This window comes from Microtus pennsylvanicus, chromosome 5 (genome assembly GCF_037038515.1).
Source record: "Microtus pennsylvanicus isolate mMicPen1 chromosome 5, mMicPen1.hap1, whole genome shotgun sequence".
Lineage (NCBI taxonomy): Eukaryota > Metazoa > Chordata > Mammalia > Rodentia > Cricetidae > Microtus > Microtus pennsylvanicus.
The window spans coordinates 102942835-102966427 of NC_134583.1; the positions used below are offsets into that span (position 1 = coordinate 102942835).

Sequence of the window (23593 nt, forward strand, 5' to 3'; positions counted from 1 at the left end):
GATTGGATAAACTATACAAGGAGTCCCCCCGAATAAAGTTTACTTTCCCTCTCTAAGTAGCTATTGATTTACTATAGCTCTTCTTCTAGGGATGGGACCATGTAACATGCCCCTGTCCACATTGTCATGTCAGCTGGTGTTGTCATTATTTTTTCAAGTCTTGTTTAATCAGCCATATTGTTGAGATGCCATAGTGCAACATCTCAGTCTTATTTAGAGCAGTGCTGGCAAGGTGTCCTGGTCCTCTGGCTCTTACAATCTTATGTAGAAGTATGAATTATAGAATCAGATGGATCTAGATTTAAGTCTACCTTGCCTAGGTGACCTCCTGAAGGAATAATGACTTGGGAGACTTTTTTTGTTATTATTATTTTTATTTTTTGAGACAGGATTTCTCTGAAGCTTTGGTGCCTGTCCTGGAACTAGCTCTTGTAGACCAGGCTGGCCTCGAACTCACAGAGATCTGCCTGCCTCTACCTCCCGAGTGCTGGGATTAAAGGTGTGTGCAACCACCGCCTGGCAGGAGACAGTTCTTTTGTTCGTAATGGGATCTTCTTTTGGCACATCACATGCTTCGTAGTCACTCAACAAGTTGTCTACCACTTTGGCATTACAGCCCTGTCTGTTTTAAAGATTATGACTTATAAAATTATGTTAATTGTCAGATAAAGTAATAGGTTCTCAAATCCAGTCCACCTTGACTTCAAAAATTCATGTAGTTCGTCTTGATTTTAATCCCCTTCGCAAAAAGAACAAAATAAAACCCAAAATACAAAACTGGCCAACTGACTAAAATCATCTGATTCCTCAGCTACTATGACTAAGACCCATAGTTGTTGAAAAAAAGGTAGCAAGATAAATACAGTGTCATGTTTTCTGGAAGAATGACAAACACAAAATGGCAAGCACAATAAGTACAATTTTCATTAGCTTTCATCATGAAAATCCTCTCCCAGGCAGCGCCACCACTTTGAAGGTTTTCCAGATCACAGTATGTCTCAGTTTCCCAGGTGAGCGGACCTTATGTTCTAATGTGGTGCTGGCCACCAGCATCAGAGGCTCAAGATGCACAGGACACATTGTGTGCTGGCAGAAGCTTTCAGTTCGGGTTGATGAGAGTCAGAGGACGTTTGCAGGGTACGCGTAATGTTTGAGCTTGAACGTGGACATATTTGAGTGTTCTCTCACCAATACCTTTCTTAAGAATCCTGCTAGCAATGAATTTCTGTGGTTCCCTTCAACCAATCCATTTTTTTTTTCAAGCAGTAATTAGTGACTGACTGCTTAAGTCTCCTTGCCCCACAGGTATTAACTCTTATGTTCATTACCAACATGGTAAGATGGACGAATTTTGTAATAAATTTGTGTAAGGTATTCTATGAACAGAGATGTAACTGTATACACTTGTGTTGCACATATCTAAGCTTAGAATGGAGAGAAGGGTTGGAGTAACAAACAGCATCACAAATAATAGGAAATGGACTATAAAGTAGTTTAAAATGAACACCTCAAATTCTTATATTTTTAACAAGGCCCCATAGACTCATTAAAATTTTAGAATCATTGCAAAGACTCATCCCTGTTGTGAATAGAAGCAATAGGGTTTCGGAGCTAAATGAGAATGTATTTTAGCCCCTGGCCATTGAAATTTTCTGGCCACCTTATGTGTGTGAGTGTGATTTTTAAAGTGTTTTAATAGTAGTTATTTAAGAATTTCACACATGGTTCTGGTCTTATTTCCCTCCCTTCTTTGGTTCATCACAGGACAACTCCCCATCCCTACCCACTCAATTTTGTGTCTTCATTTTTTTTAACCCATCAAGACCATTTGTACTGCCCAGTTAGTCTTGATTGTGTGGCCTTCTGTTAGAGTATATAATTAACCAGAGTCTTATGTTAGAGAAGACCAGCTCATCATCCAGCAGCTACCAGTTGCCCGTAGCTCCTCCACTAGGTAGGACTTCATGCTTAGCTCCCCTCTCTGTGCCGGAATTTGGTCTGGTTCATGCTGTCACAGCTGCTGTGAGCTCGTATGTGCAGCTGCCCTATGTTCTAAAGACAGTGCTTGCTCGCAGTCAGTTATCTGTGCCTCACTCCCTTGCACTCTTCCCCCCTTCTCTTCTACAATGATCCCGAGCCTTGAGAGAGAGATATATATATGCTCTGTTTGACACATGTGATTTTTATTTTCAGTGAGATACAGCTGTTTACATACCTTTTAATTTCCCAGAGTAACACACATTTACTTAATAGTTTCGTATTTTATTCATAAGTGTGCGGCTGCCTTTCGGTTGCAGAATGAGAAACTGTCAAGGAAGTCGGGTGTGTATCTTTATCCTCGGGGTCTCTGAAGTGGCTCCTCCTACATAAATGAGAGAAAGGGAGAGGTGAAGATATTTTGCATTTCAATTGTTTTAAAATATTTTTTCATTGCATGATCTAAATGGAATTTCCTCCTGTGGTGTTAACTTTACTTCCTTAGAGCAGTAGCAATGGGCTGGGCAGCTCCTGTCGCTTCAGCAAGGATAAACACAGACTGCTAACATTTTTTTTTTTTTTTGGCTTTTCGAGACAGGGTTTCTCTGTGTAGCTTTGGAGACTGTTCTGAACTAGCTCTTGTAGACCAGGCTGGCCTCGAACTCACAGAGATCCGCCCGCCTCTGCCTCCCGAGTGCTGGGATTAAAGGCATATGCCACCATCACCTGGTGACTGCTAACATTTTGACCCTTGGTAACAGGTGGGGTCCTCTTCTGTGGCCTCTGCAGATGTCTATTCTTTTAATGTGGATAGCATTATTATCCTCAGTTTGCAGATAAAACACCAAAAAGTTAAATGACATTCTCTAATCATCTTATAAATGGTAAAGCTGGGCTAGAAGTCCAGGCATTGGGTGCCAGTCCTTGATCTTAACCACTGGGTTAAACTATCAGCAGAGCCACTAAGATGGTGACTCATGTCAACAATATAAATAACAATGACAATCATATGTGGTTTTCATTATATTAGTGATATGGTAATTGCTTCCAGTTTTCTTCCAAGCTATGAAGGTAGACAGTATAGTGGACCCTGTTTCTGGAATGACAAACTAGGTTTTGACAGCAGATGTAGCTGGTTCAGGTCTAAGTAGGGAATAAAAGGCAGAAGAATTGGAGTCTAACTTCAAAGCCATCAGACGAAGACACACGGAGGCTACTTTCCTACTATTAGTGTAGAATTCCCATTAGCCCATTACAACCTACATCCCTTACAAGCCAGGTCCAGATTTTGAAAAAAAGGAAATCTATACTTATCAGTTCAGGTTGGTTCTCTCTGTCTCTCTTTCTTTCCTTTGCCCCCTCCCTCTCTCCCTACCCCTTCTCTCTATGTGTACATAAGAGATAGAATGTCCGTTTTCTGCGTGTATGGGCTGCTATCGCTTAAAGTCAACATTGCAGAGGCTTACTGACGAAAATTTCAGAAGAGGCTAAATTATTAGTGAATTTCAAGCTCCTTAAAGAACCTTTGTGAGAAGTATTTCAAAAGATTTAAGAGGATTAAAACATTACTACATTTTGAGTACCCCTGTGACACAGTATTGAATGTAGCCCCTGAAAAGGCTGAATTTTTATAACCCCGTGGAAGGTTTCCTGCTAAGAACTGCATGCCATGGTGTGAAGAGGGATTGTCCACAGTGGAGAAAAGGAGGACTTCCCGGGTCTGTTCGAGCACAGTCTAGAAAGGCATTTGGGAAACTCGACTTGGGAAGACAACTTGACATAAGAAGTCACAAGGAGGTACATTTCACCAAGTCTTAGGAAGAACTTTCTGTCAACTGAAGCTGCCCAACCATGGAATGATCTGGTTACCACCTCACCTGGTCCATGTCACTGGAGGCATTTATGCAAAGATTGGGGAGCAGGCAGGGTAAATAACCCGGTGCTGGAGAAAAGATGATCGTTCTCGTTCTGAGGTATGAAACAAATGCTACTTCAGCTAGTTAAAAAGCGAGTAATTCATTTTAATATAGTTTAATATATTTCAGAATCTACTATCCATAAAACAATGCTAAAGGGGAAAATACTTTAACTGGAGAAAAAAATCATGTAATTTATTTGAACAACATATTTGGAAATAATAAATAACAATATTGTAGATCAGTGGGGCCTATAATAAAATTTTATATTTTAAAGAATATTATAGAAACATCAGAGAAGTCCTAAAATTTTTATTGCTCTGAGAACAGCCAAAAGGAAAAGATACTTTAAAAAAATAAAATGGTTTCCAGACAGAAAGTGTAAATTACCATGAAGTTCACAAGAACAACAACAAAAAAAAAATGATCTTTTTGACCAAACTATTGAGCTGGCAGGACACCAGAAAGCTGTGAGTTGAGGGCTGGAGAAATGGCTCAGCAGCCAGCAGTGCTTACTGATCTTCCAGAGGACCAGAGTTTAGTTCAAGCACACATACTAGGCAGCTCAGAACCACCAGCTCCAGGGACTCTACTTACTGTTGTCTTATGGCCTCTCTGGACACTCTCTGGGCTCTCTCTCTCTCTCTCTCTCTCTCTCTCTCTCTCTCTCCCTCTCCCTCTCCCTCTCCCTCTCCCTCCACCCTCCTCTCTCTCTCCCTCTCCCTCTCCCCCCCCCTCTCTCTCACACACACACACACACACACACATACATTCATATAAATAAAAATACACCTTTAAAAAAGAAAAAAGACAACTATAGATTGAGGTCAGTCATAAGTAAGCAGAAGGTTAAGACTACTAAAGAATTTTGATGGGAGGAAGATACCTACAAAGGGAACAATTATCTGGTTTTAATACGTCTCCTGGGTGCCAGAATAGCATCTACTTTATGCAGACCATGTCCAAAAATAAGCTCCTGAAATATACACAATTAAAGTCCAAATACCCAAATATTTCAATGGTATAATAACAAAACATACAAACTTACTTTGGAGCATTTTGTGTCTGGATGTGTGTTTTCTTACTTTGCTTACAACATGACCAAGGCACGTTATAGAAAAAGAGTTTATTTTCTTCCAACCTCTCACTAACACCACCACTTAAGCACTGCTTACGACACTCAAAAGCTTTACTACCCCGAGAAGATGATTCTGATTTATATAGAAAAGCAGATTGAGCAAGCCATGGGGAACAAGTCAATAAGCAGAGTTCCTCTGTGGTCTCTGCTTCAGGTCCAGAATCCAGGTTACAGCCGTGAGTTCTTGCTTTGTCTTTCCTGAATGAAGGACTATAACATATAAGCCAAACATAACCCTTTCCTCCCCCAAGTTACTTTGGTCATTGTGCTTTTCACAACAATAGCAAGCCAACTAGGACACTGTGGTTTGTATAAAGCACTTTATGAGAAGGCTTTGGATATTCGGATCTATCTGGTCATTATGCATCCATCCCCTTATGGCCTTAGTTTTCAAATTAGCCCCTCTATATTAGAGAGATATCATGAGTATGAGCCAATGTTCCATCAAAGTGTGTTGACTTTTCCCGAGAGGGAACATGCCTTTGAAGGATAAAATAAAGATTTAGTAACTGCCTTGAGACTGAACTGAAAGGTAAGGGATGGGAAAGGGGCTTGCATAGCATAAAAGAGAATGGTATATGTTGAAAGGCACACTTGAGAATGCAAAAAAACCCCACACTTGCCACTTTTAGGAATATTAAAAAGTAATCTGATCAATTAGATTTGTAAACACTCAGAATCATAGTATTGAAAATGAGCATTTGAGATGTATGAGACATGACCTGCCTCATCCACACCTCCTCTTCTCTAGTTTTCGTCTTAGGGCTCTCTCTAAAAGCATGGGGAAACTCATATGTAAAAAAATACCATTTGTTCTAAGCGAGGAGGGTCCTGAAAACCCTTTTGGATATTTGACAGCAAATAATCCTGGCACAAATTACTCCAATGATGACGGGAAGATGCCCCCTTAAACCGTTCATTCTTTTGATCTTCATCTCCTTTGCTGTGTAGCCTCTAACTCCACTCCCTGAGGGTTTTGTGCTCATCCCTCTAATTGCCACTAGAGAGGATGTGACACCTCCTGCTTCTCATTTCATATAACCCTAACTATGTTTCTGACCAAAGTTATTCTTAAAAATTAAGGGCATGAAGAGGATCAAAGACTGTGGTTTCAGAAGGGTGCTTTCACTTCTGTGTTCTTAACACTTTGGGACAGTGAGGAGAAAGGGGGGGAGCAATTGGAATGGCCTTGCCTTTCCCCAGAACTGACTTTTCAAAACTATGAAGAAACCACTTAAGAGGCGTTTAGTAGCGAAGAAATGCCAGTTCCTGGTAGGCTCACTGAAGGTGACACTTTGCTTCTGTAGGGAAAAGGCTGAGGGAAGTCCCACTGCCCTTTCAGTCTTTGCCTTCTTCTTTGTGCCATTTACTGAACTCTTCACAGCTCATAGAAAACATCCAGGTTGAGTTTGTCTTGCTTGGTTTCATTACCTGGTACTGCAAACATATGCACAAAGTATCCTTAATGAAAAACGTCAGTGGGTCCCTATTGTAGAATAGTGCATACTGCCTAGAAGATGAATTGCGGTAGAAGGGGCTTGAGAGATGCTCAACACTGGACTTGGTGCTCCACTGGCCCTAGCTCATTTGGTTTCACAAGAACTCTGGGTGTGTAGCTGTGCAATTGCCTCCATTCCAGAGATAAAAGATTCCAGTGCACACAGGAGATGAGAAAATTGCCCAAGGCCAGGGTCAGAATTCCACTGTGAACTCTGAAGTTCACAGTGAATTTTTAGAATTCAGGAGGCTAAGCAAACCTCAGTGGCATGCCACAGCACTGTGTGAGGGACATACTGAGCTCTTATCCCATCTATCCCATCTTTTTATTGCGATTCTTACATCAGATTAAAGACCAGAAAACCTAAGAAAAGGTGTTATTGTTGTGGTCTCCAACTATGGAAGAAGCAGAACTGAAAGTATATCTTTGCGGCTCAGTAAAATAACTCTGATGCAGGCTAATTTCTCTGGACTTTATTTGCTTAGTCTGTGAAACAGGGACATGACAGCATCTGCCCTAGAGGGCTGCCATTGGTGTGAGCGTGCATGATGTAAAAGGGCCCACGCCATGCCTGACATATGTATGTCCTAGCGTGTTAACACTCTAAAATGTCCTTTACCGCATTGTGGAAATAGGATGGTGACAGGAAATGAACCGTGTATGAGTTCTGTTAAATTGGTACCTGCTGTAATCGAAAATAATCTGATGCCTGGATTTTTATGTTCCAGTAAGTGGCTCTGTAATTCTCTGCATCTCCGCCTCTGGGACACTTTAGGAAATGGTGCGGTGGTGCAGGCGCCAGGTGTTTGATAACTTCTTTGTTCTTGATCCTAAAACGTGGCCTTGTGTCACCATCACATCTGCTCCAACCCCTCTGGATTTTGTCCCAGAATGCACAGGAGTCATGGGAGTGTGTGTGTGTGTGTGTGTGTGTGTGTGTGTGTGTGTGTGTGTGTGTGTATGAAGGGGTTACCCATTTCTTCTGGTTAATTAAAAATGGAGACTCTCTACTGGCACTGGGAGGGAAGTAAGGTGGGAAGTGCTGAGTACCCTGCCAACACTTGAAGGGTGCAATCTCCTGGGCAGATTCTTTGGTCAACAGCACCTCAAAAGTTTAATGCCTGGGGGGAGTGGGTAATGCAAGTGAGCAGCATGGGATGCCCGCCCCTCCCAGCCCTCCTAAGGTCCCCTTCTCTAAGTGAAATTGGCCATTGTCTTCCTTTAAATGGAAAAGTTCTCTTTTGTTCCCTTTCACCATGGGAGCTTTACAAATTACGTACCCCAATGCAGCTACGGTCTCTTAAAACCCCCTTCAAAAATTATCGGGAAGAAGGGAAACATGCACTGGAAAAAAAAATCACCTTTTGTGGGCAGTGTTCTTTCTACACAGCACTTTAAGGGTTAAACTTCGTTGCAAGAGAAGTCTGTCTGGTTGGGATATCCCCCAATTTAGAAACTACTATTGCTAAAAAGGTAAGCCACGAAAGCATTCCTTTGCACAGCTTTCTAGGACAGAAATAACTCCCTGTCCCCAGCGTGTGTAAATGCAAGTTTGACTTAGCCTCGACACATCTATCATCTATATGGTGCTTGTATCAGGGTGAAGACTGTCAATCACAGTTAATAAAAGATCCCAGAACACAGCAGGGATCTCTTTTGACTATAGATCCATTTTACGATAGCTCTCAATTTATTATGTCACACAAATCAAAAAAGCAGCATTTATCTTATCATTCAGAGGCATCCTTTCTCCCTCCCAGTGCCCCAGCCCCTCCCCCTGCGCCAGTTTCCAGCCCCTCAAAGATGCTTTGTGCAAGAAAGTACAAGTTCTTCTGGCTTCATTTTTGTTCCTTTTTGCTTTCCTCCTGGCTCCCCCCCCCAAAAAAAAACAAGAGAGCAAAGCAAATGGCCCGGGTCCCCCCCACAACGCCTGACCTGCGTTTGCTGGGAGGAGAGCGGGAGAGGGAGCGCGCATTCTGGAGCAGGCTGCTCTGACTCCGACCACTGGCTGTTTTGTGCAGGCTGTCCCTCTCCTTCGAAATCAAGCATCCCCTCCCCGAAGCAGCAAGCAGTGTGCCTCCATTCGGCCACATTTGGTATGCATGAGCACGGCTGCAGGGAGAGGGGAGGTGGCTTTTTTAAGAAGGTTCAGGGGCTCAGGAAACGCCACTTGACTAGACTCCCAAGTTCCAGGAAGCCTCTGCCCTAATGGAATTTGCAGGTGTGGAGATGACCATGGGATGCCAGGGCCGTGGAGGGCCGTTTATTTTCTAGGCATTGCCCAGATTTGCAGTCTCTGGTCTTCCCGGTGGAATTTGGAAGGGGTCATGAATCAGACTGATGCTTCTCGACCCCTAAATTGGACCATCCGGAAGCTATGCCACGCAGCTTTTCTCCCATCTGTCAGACTTCTCAAGGTACTGTAACTTGCTGCTTTGAATGTCCCTTACTGTGCTTTTCAGGTCTAAACGCCCAACTTCGCACTTGGGCTGGGACGCCAGTTTTGGGGCGTGCGAATGCATGCAGTTCTGCCTGTGCTACCCATGGCTGGAGAGAGTTTCCATCACCCCTACCCCACCCCCACCCAGCGGGGAGGATGGCCTGAGCTACACTAGGGAATTAGATATGGTCTCAGGAAAGGGGCTACCTGTGCGCACCCCCACCTTTCTTAACCATTAGTCTGCCAAAGAATTAATTCACTTCTTTGTGGGGGGCGGGGGGAGGGTAGAATAATAGTGGGCATGAAATCTCTTCCTTGTCTGCGTTTGGCTCCAGAGCTTGTTTTCTTTCCCTGGGGAAGCCCTTCGACCCACTTTTCCTTAAATGGAACCTGAGAGAACAAAGGATTCTCCTCCTTTTTTTAAAAGCTCCCTGGCTAGGTGGTCAGTCAGGTATAGACAAAGAAAGGATGCACCTTATCACATAGTGACTTTTTAAAGGCATGATCATTTCTATCTCTTGGTCTTTGGACTGGAGTCGGTGTGAGAAAGTATTGTTTCGCATGCATTTGAAGGGAGCAGTCTCGAGCTCCGAGTTACACAAAAGATTCCTACTACACCTGAGCTGCAGTTGCTAGTTGTGCCCACAGTGCCCCTGTTTCTGGAAGCAAACGTATTAAAGACACGGAAAAAAAGTCCTCACGAGTCCTTAGGAATCTACCTTCATCACCTGCATGACAGGGAAGGGCACAAAGTGTGAAGGTGCAGAAGAAAAGTAGTGCTTAGGAAAGGAAACGTGTTAACCCTTTCGGGGTGGGTTGAGCACAGCTGAATGCTTCACATCAAAGTTTGTCAGGCAAGGCAAATCCTTAATTCTCCTTTTCCTATTATGTATGATCTTTTTGTTTAATTACTTGTGAGCACAGAGGGAATTTGCTACAGTGGAGGAATGATGGATCAGCCCTGTATAAATCGCTCTGATTTTTTTCCAGCTAGGTATGGTGTGGACGGATAATTCTAAATAGCTAAGTGGTGTCTCGTTGCCAAATACGACCCATTGGCTCAGTTTCCCTGACCCTGTTAAACACAAACTGGTATTAACTTTCACTAGGCGTGCCCCCAAGTGCCCTTCAAACCCCATCTTATGGTTGTCATGGCAATGACTTGCTTCCCAAGGAATATTTGGAAGGAAGAGCATTTGGGAGCATGGGGAGTGGGAGAGATTTCTACACTTATGCATGCTTTTGCTGTATTGGAGCAACTTGTGTAATAGGGCACGAAAAAGAATGAGGCCAGAGAATTAGCAAATGGATGTGAATTTCCCTCCAGATTTAGTAGTCAATCAAGACCAGGAAAAAGAATGTCTTGACAAATTAACTATGACTGAGAGAGTGAAGTCCCATGGTCCCATGTGCAATAAGAACTACCTTTCCAGTTAAAGCCACTCACTGGCTTGAGCCCAAAGTGATGCTTTTTAACTCGTCTTAACAGATATATGTATATATTATTAATGAATACTCAATGTATTATTCATTAGTGTTCATTTTTAAAATAGAAACTGTTATTAATATACCCATCACAAAGCCAGGAAAGAAGTTAGTATTTGAGATAGATTACTTATTTTTAGAAGAACTCTGTCGTCTTTAAAAATTACACATACACAAACACAGCACACACACATACCCACCACAGCCGGGAGACCAGTGCTTGCATTTCATCCCGCCCCACCCTTCCATTTATTCCATTTATTAATGTGGTGCTTGATGACACTTCATCTAATAAAGGGCATTAGTGAGCTTCCTTCCACTGATTGCAGCATCTGAAGGAGGGGATGCATTTTATTAGAGAGCTTTCGCTTGCAAAGACATCTGTGCGTTTGAGAGTATAGCTACCCCATGAGACTTGAGAGAGTAAGCACATTTCAAAATCCTGCGAGGAAAATAAAACGATGCCAAATCCTCTCAGCAACATTTAGGCAGAAATACCAACTTCTTTTGGAAGGCAGCTATGCTCACCACTAGACCGCCCAGCTGCTTTGGAATATGAGCGAACGAATCATCCATATGAACACTATGGTGTGTGTTTCCCCCTCTGGGGTTTGGTTGCCCCATTTTTGCTCTGCTTAGCACCTATGCGTTCGTCCACGGCTTTTATCTTCTGTGGAAAAACTGAAAGCTCGTGAATAATAATTTGCGTCCTTGTTAAATGTTCTTCTTGTTTCAGGCTAGACATTAAATATTCAATAATGGTTTTTCTCCCAGGCCCTTGCTTACTTTCTACTCTCTGCCATCCTTTTGCCTCAGACTCCACTCCCCCTCCCCCACTCTGCCACCATCATGCTAGTTTGATGGATGGACTCTCTGAACATCCAGAGTTATCGAAACCCTTAGCCAATAGCCAATTCTCCCATTCAACAGGTAATTTTTGTTTCTCCTCCCACTGCCCTGATGTGCCTTGCCCTCTTTGATGCTCTGAGACTTGTCAGTAAATACAGTGTGGGGCGTAATGGCCTGATTAGATTTGGTTAAATCAGATCAGTCACCAATTCTGACAGCCTAGGTTCAAGCTGATTTCCCTTCTCGTTCTCTTTCATGAAAATATATTGACTATGTATGTATGTATATGTGTGTGCATGTATGTATGTATGTATATGTATGTATATATATATATGTATGTATGTTTTACTAACTTCAGTGCCATGTGGACAGTCAGAATTGGCTTCATGTATAATTTCTTTTTAATTTCCCATGTCCTGGTAGAAATGGGGTACTAAGGAATCAGGCGGAGAAGACCGTCTTGAAACATGAATTAAAACCAGCAAGTGTTGGAATGCACTTATAATTCCCCCTGAAAACATTTCATTCTTTGTTCTGTCCACCCCAAAGCAAATTTTGAACATGCCAACTGACCCTCACTCTGCATTTGGGGCTTCATTTGGAAATAGCACTTGGAAATGAATGTCTGGTCAGGCACAGGACGATGGTAGTCAAAAGACAGAGCCTGTTTTGAAATGGTTGCCTTTTAGATGGGACCCTTCTCAGGCGACTTCTCCTCTGCTATAGTGGGCTTCATTCTTATGTGGTTCAAGGCTTCATCCTGCCATTAATCACACACCCAAAATGTGAATTTTGTTTCAGTGACAGAATGTTCTTAGCATATTTCATATTCATTATCAGGTCTATCTCTGCCATTGTTTTATTTAGGAGATTTCATTTTGGTAACTTGTGTTGAGTTTGAAGAATATTTTTAGGACAAAGAATTTTCTTAGAAGTGAAGTCTTGGCAGACTTTTTGAAGGGAAGGCTTCTGAAAAATGGGTTGCATTGGAGCGAAAGGAAGAGCTATGTAACACACTTTGAATAAGCACATTTATGTCAATTTGATAATCAAAAGCATCTGATCAGTATGACCCTAAAGACTTTGGATACTTTATATTGAACAATTCTATGATTTGAGTGAGCAATGTCAAAATAGGATAAAAGGAGGGATCAGTGTAGTTAAGAGTACTTGCTGCTATTCCAGAGGGTCAGAGATTGGTTCATAACACTCTTGTTGGTAGTCTTACAAATGCCTCCAACTCCAGATCCTAAGGATCCAATGCCTTCTTTTGGCATCTATGAGCACCCATAGATATCACACACACACACACACACACAAACACTCAAACACATGCACGTGCATACACACACACACACACACACACGGAAATAAAAATCTCTCTCTTTCTCTTTTATTTTTTGAGACAGGGTCTCTCTATATAACTCTAGCTGTCCTGGAACTCGCTTGTCACCCTGGCTGACCTCAAAGTCACAGAGATCCTCCTGCCTCAGCCTCCCTCCCAAGTGATGGGATGAAAGGCATGCAGTATCATTTCTGGCTGAAATCTTTTAAACACATTTATTAAATTATATTTGGGAAAGGTAAGTCTAACCACTTTTTCCAATTTCCATTTTCTTTCTAACCAGCTCTGTGACCTTGAGGCTACATAGTTTCCTTGTAACATGGAGCTCTTTTTAAAATGAAGGATTCCAGTCTTGAATAGGTCCCGTGGTAACTCCCTATGGAGAGGCCTACATGCTCCCTGGGAGTAGAAGAGCACACTGTATCTGGGCTCAAAGGATTAGATATTCTAACTGAAAACAGAAATGTAACAATAAATAGTGAGACTCAAGGCAGATATAGGGTCTTGTCTACCAAAAAAATGCTTTAGACTATTATCCCAAAACAGTATAGTTAATATTTGTGATGAAGTTACTTCCAGATTCAGTATTGTACACTCACCCTGGCTGTAGGATCTAGCCTTGGTAAGACATGGTTAAGTAGAAGATGCATGGTTAGATCAGAGACCTGGGGTATTTCTAAGAGCCTGGGCTAGGACCAAAGCAATAGAAGTAAATAAAATAGGGGCATGTTGTATTGATTATTTATGTCTTTGGGAAGAACCTAGAATAATCTTTTAGTCAAGAGTTTCTATCTTTGATATTTAATTGAATGGAAGCCCCCTAGACCTAAGAACAAAGGTTCTAAGAAGGAAGGGAGGAGCTACCTTGTGATCCTCTTGATGAGCTAGAAAGATAAGTCACCTCTGACTAGTTAGGACAGAAGTCAGCACTGTGCTTCTTTGTCTCACTCATCTCATTGAGTGTGGGTCCCACTGATCCAGACAACTTTGAAATAAATGATACATGCTTATAGTGGCATCATGTCCATGTTATTAACTGTAATACAATGTCACCAATTTCATTCAACTATGTATTATTTCACCAATTAATGCCCCTGCGTTGCAGCCTAGTCTCTTGGATTTCAGCTAATACTGTTCTATTTTTCTCTCCTTTCTGACTTTTATGTATTAGAATTAATTAATATTACCTAGATAGCTAAAGGGAATTACCTGGAAGAGCAGTGATTCCGCTAGGAGATAAGGGCTGAAGTTTTATGTCCTGTATTTCCTTATAAAATTATCCTATGCTCATCATACTGTTCCTGAGACAAAACAAGATCTTACTGAACAAAGATTTATAGTATACTGTACAGTCAACGGTCCTTCCAGAAAAATAACTGCTCCTGAGTGCTCTCAAGTTCTCAACAGTTACGTGGAGATTAATTTCTTTTATTTCTATGTTTTTGAAAGGAGATCTCACTCTGACACTGGACTCAGACATGGGGCAATCATCCTACCTTAACCTTTGACATGCTAGGGTGACAGGCATGAGCCACCACACCCAACTTTCAATTGGTATTTTAAGTGGATGACTTCCAAAAGTCTTCCAATCCCAAATACGACTCAAACCTTTCTATGAGAAGTAGAATAAGAAGCAAACCCCAGGTTTTTGGTTAGTAAGGGCAGGTCACAACTAAACCATAATACCTATCAGCTGTAAACTTCAAGACAGCAATGAAACACACCACTCTTCATTAATCTATACATGGTGCAAATTATGGCTAGTGAATTCAGGGACCTGGCTGGGGATCAAGGCCTCTAAGAGCCTTAAAGATAGGAAACATAAAGAATAACTATTTTTAGGAAAATAGGGTGTGATATTAAACAGAATTTTAATGCTACACACAAAGTAACCTGTGTATTTCCATTTCATGGAGTATCAGCTTCCAATTCCTTTAAGAAAAAACGTGAGAAAGAAGACTGGCCAGACTGAAAGCTCTGGAAACTGTCTGATGTGCTTCAGGCTGCGGCCTCCACTCAGGCTGCACCCTGCACCACGTGACTGGGCTTTTTGTGAAATGTTCCCAGACAGCCTGAGGAGAATTTCTGAGGCCAGAAGAAATCTTCTGTTGCTCTGGAAAGTTCTGTCTCCTCTATTGTGGACAGAAGAATGAAAATGTGTGGTCATGGGGATAAGGGAGGAAATAGTTGAGATGTCCAAGCCCAGGGCCACCTCACTCAGGGAAGCATGGGGTCATAGCAATGTTCCTGCCAAGCTCTGTCTCTGCCTTTTGTGGTGACTTCCTGCCTCTGCAGTGGGGCTTCCAGGCCTACCTCTCCTGGCTGTTGGTGTAACCTCGGCTGGCCCCAGAACACCAGACAGCTAGATTACATCTTTCTGTTCCATCATCTGATATGAACAAGTCTTTTAATCCTAAATAGTCAATAAATGTGTGTTGAATAATCAGAAAAAAATGAATCATCGGTGAAAGATACATGAAGCCTTAAGACTATTAACCATTATCTGGTTTCTCAGCCTCATCTCGGAGTTATTGATTTAGTAACTAGGCAGAGATCCAGAATTTGCAGTTTACCCAGTTCTGGGCCCGGTAATCTACATTTTAACCAGCTCTCCCAGGGAGCCTGATGCCCGCAACTCTTCTAAGAATGGAGCCCACATTGAGGGAAGCAGAGCTGGAGGGAAGATTCCTTTAGTGGCCTGTCGTGTGTTGGCATCTGGGCTGAACAGATTTTGTGTTAGTCAACAGTGGAAGCAAAGAGTTTGAAGTAAACAGTTCACAGGCTTTCAAAATGTAATCATGAAATACCATGTACAGAGAGAAATAAATTGAGCTCAGCTGCCCTGCTTTTGGGTTGTAGATAACGCAGCACTGTAATCTGAAAAGATGTTTGTCCTCTCTCCTTTAATTTTCTGCTTATTTATGCGATCATTTTTCTCTCTTCTCTTTCGTATGGTTGAATCATGTAAGTCAGAGTTTACACTTTATGTCTTCTTGAATTTATTTGAGATACGGTTATGAGCAGAGCTCCCGAAGACAGTATTAGTAATTGGGATTCTGCTACATTCCTGTAGGATTTGAGGGCTGCGATGCACATTCTATAGGCCCCTTAGAATGAAATTTTATTTGATAGCACCCCAGAAGGGCAGCCATAACTGATTTGCACAATGCAAGAGGCTTCAGCCTTCTACTTGATCCACATGACAGTCACCAGACCATCCATGGATTCTAGACAGGCTTGGGGCAGAAGAGAACACTCCACACTTCTGCTTGAAAAAAGCATATTCTGATTTAAAATTAAATCCATTCATGGGACTTTTAAGTGATGCCTTGTATTAAATATTATATATGGGAGAGTAGAGCTAAACAAAACTGTCTTTTTTTTTTCCTGAGCACCTTATTTGACTCTGGTCATTCAAGGGAGACCTTTATAACACACGACGTTTGTATGTCAGTGCATTTGGGGATTCTGTTCCAACTGTCGGCTCTGCTCTATTTCATTTTCAGACACATAGACCTAGGAAGTATAGTTTGGGGACAGTATTGATCTACTCTATTCCCTTTTCTAGAAATAAAGTTATTTCCAGATTTAATGTAACTGTAGATACATTATCTATAAATAGATCCTGGGTGAGTTAAGGCAGCAAGAAAGGGAAAGAAAGGTAGGGAAGATGAGAGGAAGCAGGGGAGGAAGGGGAAATGGGTGGGAAAGAGGGAGGAGGAGGCTGTTCATTCCACACAATGAGCTCTTGAAGGGATATTTCTCAATGAGGTCCATGACTGTCTGTGATAGATACAGTTCTAAATATTCTGCCCAGGTTACAATGCGGGGGGAGGACCTTGAGAATTTGCATTTCACTCGCAATTTTATTCATAATAAAATTGGAAACTCTTCCCTTTTGAAGTATGACATGTCAGTGAAGAGACATTGGCTCATTAAATTATGCCTCTGGCAGGACTGCACCTCAGTATCCGATTTTATCATTAAAACCTGAGCGCTTACCATATTTCTATACATCTATGTAGGCTCATCCTTCATCCACATCTTGTAATTTCTTGAGCTCACAGGACACTGAAGGACTTTTACACTTGCTTCTTAAGGAATCATGCAGGAAACCTAATTTGCATGCTGAGAGGAAGGGTATAATCCATTCATGGCATCCTTGGTTAGAAGAGATGACAGCACTTTAATCGAATTCTTCTTACTTGAGATGCTATAGGCTCTCATGGAGGATGACAGAAACCTTAAAGAAAGTATCCTAGCTCTGTGACTTCTGCCTATTCCCATGGTCCTTGCTGAATTAGATGAGTCTTCCAGAGCCTCCTGTGTCCTGGGTTTCCTCCTGCTTGCTAGAGTCACTCATTGACCAGATCACCCCAACTAGAAAACTAAGGTTGATACCTTTTCTGCCTTGCTTTGTTTTATCCTTACATAATCTGACAATTAGTCCTGCCAGATTTTCTCCTGTCTCCAATCCGCCTCCTTCTGTCTATTCCTAGTTCCCAAATTTGGCCTCTCTGTTCCTTGGGCCCAAAATACTATAACTGTCTCCAGTCTTGTTTACCTGAAATCATTCCTTCCCACACCCTTGGACCACTTGAAAAGCAAGTGAGCTAAGGCTGGGTTGTGTCTGTATCTGATGTTCTTTGACGGTTCTCCATGTCCTGTAGAATAAAATCTGAACTTCTTGACCCAGTAAGTAAGGTCATCCCATGACCTGGCCTCTTCGTCTTTTCCGACTTTATATGTTGCTCCAATTGTAGAGTTCTTTAAAGCTGGTCTTTTTGCACCGGTGATTTCCATACCTGGAAAATCCAAACCACACCTTCTTCTCACCCACTTCATCCATTCTTAAATGCTCAATTTAGCAGAGCAGAATGAACTCAGAAACCCACCTCCTGGGTCTCCAAGGAAGCAAGATGTAGCTCTCCTTTGCATGTTTATAAAATTAACCACTGTTCCTTCTCCCCACCCAAGCCAACAGTGGGATTTGTCTTGAAGTCAGGAATCCTGTTTCATTCGGTTAGGTACAGGAACATTTAGGAGAGAGCCCGGGACATAGTAGGTGTGAAATGAGCTATGCTTGCATAAGTAACAGTTGGAGGAAATGAAGTCATGTGCTGGATTCAGGCCTATGATGCTACAACTTAGAAGATGAAATGGCATTACAGTACCTTACTATTTTGGACAATTAAAGAATATTTTCAAAGAATATTTGTGTGTCCCCTATATTGGAAGATTAAATAATTAAATCAGCAATCAGTCAAGTGCTTAGTAAAGGCAACGTGAAATTGCTTTTAATTGACTGTGAACTCAAGAAGACACTAAGTAGTTCAGACGAGGTGCCTGTTTTAATAATATTTATGGAAAGAAAAGTGAGAAATGAAATTACCTCATTTATTGATTGTGTTAGAGTAAGTGTACTCCTTCATTTAGTAAGCTATTAGAACTTATTTCCTTTAATAATGTTCTTGGCCGGGTTACACCGTGAACTAAAGAAAGTAATATTAGAAGGAGAACACTGTCAACCCTGCTGTGACCGCTCCTGATTTACCTTTAACTGTGCATCTGGCAAATATCTAGAGATAACAACATTGGTACTGTCCTGTTGAAATGTTTGGTTATTTAAATGTACATGTGATTTGAAATTTACTTTTCTGATTACATTGGGCTATTTTACTACATGAATTATTATATATCAATGTCAAGTAGAAATCTAGGTTTATATGATTACAATAAAGGAAAAAATAGATGAAAATAACTACTTCAGGGAAGAGATTAAAATCCTAAGGAAATAATCCCACTGTTGTTGGTTAAAGTCAGCCACACATGGGACTCGATGAATGGTATGCAATTATCTCTGGCATTATCTCTGTCTTCTTCTTCTGGGATGGAAATGGAGCTGTCAGGTAAGTACTTGCTCTACAGTGGCTTGAGTGATGGCTGGACCATGTGGGATCTGGCAGTTACACTCACACAAGTGTTAAATGCTTTGAGCACGTCCTTACAACTTGAGCACTATTGATGTCCTGATCTTGCAGTCCTCTGTGCCGTGAGACTTGTTGCAATATTTTTGGTTTCCATGCGCTTTGTATACAAACCAGGGCCTTTGCAGTGCCAATTGAAACTGTCTCCACACATTGACAAATAAATTTGAAGTGAAACATCATTCCAAGGTGACAATAGCATCTGTACAAGTGCCGTTTGGGAGACAGGTCTTTTAAGTCTCAATTAGGTCATTTGATTTTTTTCTAGACACACTAGAGGTATTTGCTCTTGAGAAGGGGATGCTCCGACTTTGGATATGCTTTTCTGCTTTACGAGAGTCTGAAATTCAGCTTATGTTGGGAGGATTAACTGGGCAAGTACTATTTGCCAAATATAGAAACACTAGTATCATTCCCTCATCTTACTGTCAGTCACATCTTGGAAAGAAAAGAGAATGTGGCCAATTTCTGAGAAAGTAAGTATTCCATAGGATTACTTTACAAAATAAAATCAGAGCATATGTGTCAGTTTGACTGATGTGTCCAGCAAAATATTTAAATTGTATCATTGTTTTGTCCTATAATAGCATCTACTTAGAACAGTCAAAGAAAACGCAGCACAAAATCCATTTTAATGACTACATGAGGGCAATCTACTTCAATATGATTGGGGGGGGGCATGGCATTAGGTCACGTGAGCAAGGATATGAGATTAATCGGGGAGCTACATGGGCATCTATCTATTTTAACTTAAAGATTGCTATAACTAGAGCTAAGTTTTGATCATTTACTTCAGCCTGACAAATGGACATTAAACCAAATTAGAGAAGTCAATTAAAACTGGAGTTGAGTTGTCAAGAACAGTTTTACCTTTGGTGTCTCAGTTTTTGCCTGTAGTGAGAAGTTTGGGTTACATCAGAACCAGTGAATTTTTTTATATATATATAAAAGGTCAGATTGTCAATATTTTAGGCTTTGTGAGTCAGATAGTCTCTGGTGAAAGTGTTTGTAGGCAACCAACTCTGTATTGTCACAAGCCACTCCCTTACACTGTGTCCAAGCATCAGCCATGAGATGGGACATAACAAACGAGTGGAGCTGTGTTCCAGTAAACCATTCATGAGCACAGAAATTTACATCTCATCTACTCTCAAAGGCTACCCAACATTACTTATTGCTATTATTTATAAGCATTTTAAATGCAAAAATGAAGTATTTTTGGCTTACCAGTTGCAGACAGATGGTTAAGTAGGACATGTCTGTAGACCACAGTTTGTCACCCATGACATAAGGTCACTTCTTGCTCTAACATTTTTAGTTGGATGCTTCTTTTTATTTAATATTTTTATATAATATATTTTAAGCCTATTTTCCCTGCCCCCAGCTCTTTCCAGACTCCCCCACCCTCCTACCCAACCTCATATTCTATCTCTCAAAAGAAAGTAAAACAAACAAACAAAAACCAATAAAGCAAAAAAAAAATGCCAAAATAAAAAATCCCCAACCACCATCTCCCATCCCCTCCACACACAGTCTCGAAGTTTGTTTTGTGTTGGCCAACTACTGGGCATGGGGCTTGCTCTGGAGTGGGGTTTATACCCAGTGCCACTCCAGCGCAGAAACTGATTTTCCCTTTCCCAAGAGGTATCAGTTGTAAATAGCTTCTTGGCTAGGGTGGGACTTTGTGTCTACTTCCCCTTTACACAACGACCCATGACTGGACAACGTACAGACAGTGAGTATGAGGCAGAGGGGGTCTATGCAGAAGTGGAGTGGGAAATATGGTAAAAGGTAGAAGTGATAGATGCCTCCAGGGAAATGATGTCTTCTACACACAACAGAATTGGGGGACAGGGGCTGCGACCAGCCTCTGTGACTGCATAGGTTTACGCCAAACAAAATCCCTGCTCTAATGTGTTTTAATTACAGAAGGATGACAGGAATATCATAGCATTCCCTCATTTGTAAAGAAGCTGAGAGGAGTCCATTTGTCCGCCGTCATGGTTATATGCTTATTGGGGTCAGTAGGTTGTGGAATAACTGTCTCGTGATGGACAAAACACTTGTTCTTTCTCTTTAAATTATATACTCTCAGTTCTTACACAGATGTCATTATTTAGAGATTATATTGAACTGAAGGTAAAATATTAACAGTTCAACATCTCCTAAGTTCTTTTCAGCTTGCAGGATATTTTGCTATATAAAAAATGAAATACACTTCACAGAACATTGGGCATAATCTTGTGAACAACTACAATAGGTCTGGTCACTTCCCTTTTTAGATGAGAATGTTATGGGTTAGAGAAGCTCAGCCTCATGTTAGTGGGCTTTTCTGGTTCCCTGTACTCTTCTGGATCTTACCTAAAGCTGCTCAAAATTCCTTCCTTTATCTAAGGTCTAAATAGCATGTAAGAGTTCTCTCATGAGTCTATAATGGAAACACAGAACTCATTTAGGCATGTTCTCAAAATGATCATGGGCCAGACACAAATTATAAGTCTTCCATTGTTATAAATTAAAGTGATGGGTTGAATAGTTCTAAAATTAATACATTTAGTGTTGGTATAGACCATGATCTCTATTCAGTAAATACAAATTATTCCTTTCAGCCTAATAAAGTAGAAATGGCGCAGTGAGAATGAACAAAATTGAACATGCCTGTTGGATAATTTTGTACTTGTGGAATCCACGTCATTTGTGTGCAACTTGTTTTCACTGTTAGTCTCTGTATATTGTGTTAGTGTTGCCTAGAGAAATATACCAATATGGTGAACGCGTATATGCTTATGTATGTCTACATGCGTGTGTGTCTCTGAGAACACATAAGTTACAGGGAGAATGCATCGTTTGTAAATATTGGCTCTTTTGCCCTCAGAGGCTGGCAAGTCTGAAACCTTTAGAATTTCAGGTTTGGGGAAGCCAGCAAGTGGAGACTTAGGAGAGGCCAAGTTAGAGTTGCTGTGGAACTGGGAAAAGCTGTTGCTTCAGCAGTCATGAAGAGGGCTTCTTCCTGACTTAGAGGAGATTGGCCCACTTTTGACATCTGGCCCTCAACTCCACATTAGGGAGTAAAATATATCGTACTCAAAGCCTCATGATTTAAGTGTAGACCACATTTAAAAGCACTCTCATAGAAATATCCAGAATGTTTGAGCAAATCCAAATACCTGGACACCATCGCCCAGACGGGCTGACACATATTAGCCGTCATATAGGTCACTGTTAATTACTCACGCTAATGTAAATGAAAATTTTCTTCAATAATTAAGCTTTAGCATATCCAGTGACTTGAAAAGAGGTGCTGCCTAAACTTCTTGTTAGTATTAGCCTTCTTGGTCACGGGACCCATAGGATCACAGTTCTGCTTCCCCTGCTCCATCTCTATACTTTCCTTTGGAGCCTAATTTCTTGCTCTTCCTCTCCAATCCACTAAAACTTGCTAAGGTACCACATTCTAAGTAATCTTGGAGTTCCATTCCTTGATCTGGCTACTCGCTTTCTCCTCTGGAGGAATCTCACTGTGATCTTCCAGCTGACTAAAATTTACCCTCCCAAATCTGTATTCTTGAAGAAATAAAAAGCACAACAGCTTATTTTGTTTATGAGTCATTGTTTAGAAGTCATATAATAGTCAACTGAATACAAATAAGATTTTATGACATTTTAATTAATACCAAATTAGCATGCAAAAAGTTGTTCAGTATACAATAGATTATTAATATGTTAATCAAAGTTGACCTGAGTTCACTGACAATGTTCTGAAGGCCTGAAGTTCATACAAATTTAATATCCAAATGTGTATATTGTTTTTGTTTTCACACACTGATTCATGCATCAACACAAAATCTATGACACTGGCTTTTCTCCCCAATCACTTTTGTATTCCCTCAACACTGTTTATTCGACAATAATCTCCTGCATTGTGTCAGAAATTGTGCTTGTATTAGAAGTTCTAAGATGAAAAGCACTAATCCTTTGATCAAGAATAGCTAATGATGGCATTAAGGAGACAGAGAAGGACACTGAGGACAGATGCAGACACCAAACACAGCCAAGAAAGGTAGGCAGGCTTTTTTAGGGGAAGCAACATCTGGTGGAAAATGATAAATGTGAGAAGATGGGGTAGAAAAGACACTGTGGGTAAATAGTTTCACGAAAAGTAGTAAGACAGGGAGCATTGTCCAGGACAGTGCCCCACAGGGAGGCACTTTCAGAAGGGGAGCAGGCATGCAAGTGCTGAGGGCTGCCTTGCAGGGAGGGAGCCACAGGAAGCTGGGGGCTGCTTCTGCAGAGGGTATTGGGTGTGCATTAGTTGGGCTGTACAGCTCGTACTCACTCAGCAGACTGCCTAGTTTAGGCTGCTCAGTTGAAGTGTAATGCTGCCACCTCCTCACCCTCTGCCTCAAAGCTTTGTAGATAGCGCCACTTCCCCCAGCTGTGCAAATGCAGGGGCGAACCCAAATTCATTAGTCATTTAATGTGGGAACTGTTCAGCAGCAGCGGGATGCTCTTGAGACGGTTACACTGTGGGAGGGAGGCTTCACTGAGCTTTTTTTTTTTTCCTTTTCTTTTTTTTTTCTTCTTTAATTTTTATTTTTGTGCCCCGGGCAAGCTCATTTTCCATATCCAAACGACTTTGCCAAGCCTCTTCCTGAAGAAGTAAGAATCTTGTATCTGTGCATTCTAAAGTGCCTTGTCCAGGGTGATAATGACTTCAGAGAATTACAGTCAACAAGCATCATGGCGAGATAACTTCCTTTTGCTCTGGAACTCTCTGAAATGAGAGGCAAAGGGAAGAATGGGTATGCTTAGCTTTTGTATGGAGCAAGAAGGGAGGTGTGTCTTCACATGGGTCACCTGTCAACAAGCAGGTGTATTCCATAACTGCGGTTCTTGAGTTCTGAACTGATTCTCTGGGATGGACAACCTCCAGTCCAACTGAATGCATCCAACTGGTA

General features: G+C 41.4%; 1 protein-coding gene and 1 long non-coding RNA gene across 31 annotated transcripts in view; one reads left to right on the forward strand and one right to left on the reverse strand.

Moving 5' to 3' along the window:
* Nucleotides 1-23593, forward strand: part of Trpm3 (transient receptor potential cation channel subfamily M member 3) — a 787998-nt gene that overhangs the window by 285676 nt on the left and 478729 nt on the right. For 8 of the 30 annotated variants that reach the window (XM_075973701.1, XM_075973680.1, XM_075973679.1 and 5 more), the window contains exon 1: nucleotides 8508-8946. The exons of 6 other annotated variants lie outside the window; for them this stretch is intronic. In XM_075973701.1, coding sequence (XP_075829816.1) covers nucleotides 8770-8946 — 177 coding nt within the window. In that variant the 5' untranslated portion in view covers nucleotides 8508-8769. Of the gene's footprint in view, nucleotides 1-8461; nucleotides 8947-23593 lie in introns of those variants that run through there. 16 more of the 30 variants (XM_075973685.1, XM_075973690.1, XM_075973694.1 and 13 more) reach the window with 6 other exon arrangements.
* LOC142850317 (uncharacterized) lies at nucleotides 2242-8587 on the reverse strand. The gene is made up of 3 exons (XR_012910677.1): nucleotides 8465-8587; nucleotides 3855-3945; nucleotides 2242-2362 (listed from the first exon to the last, which is right to left on the reverse strand). It is a non-coding gene; the product is annotated as an uncharacterized LOC142850317 (long non-coding RNA).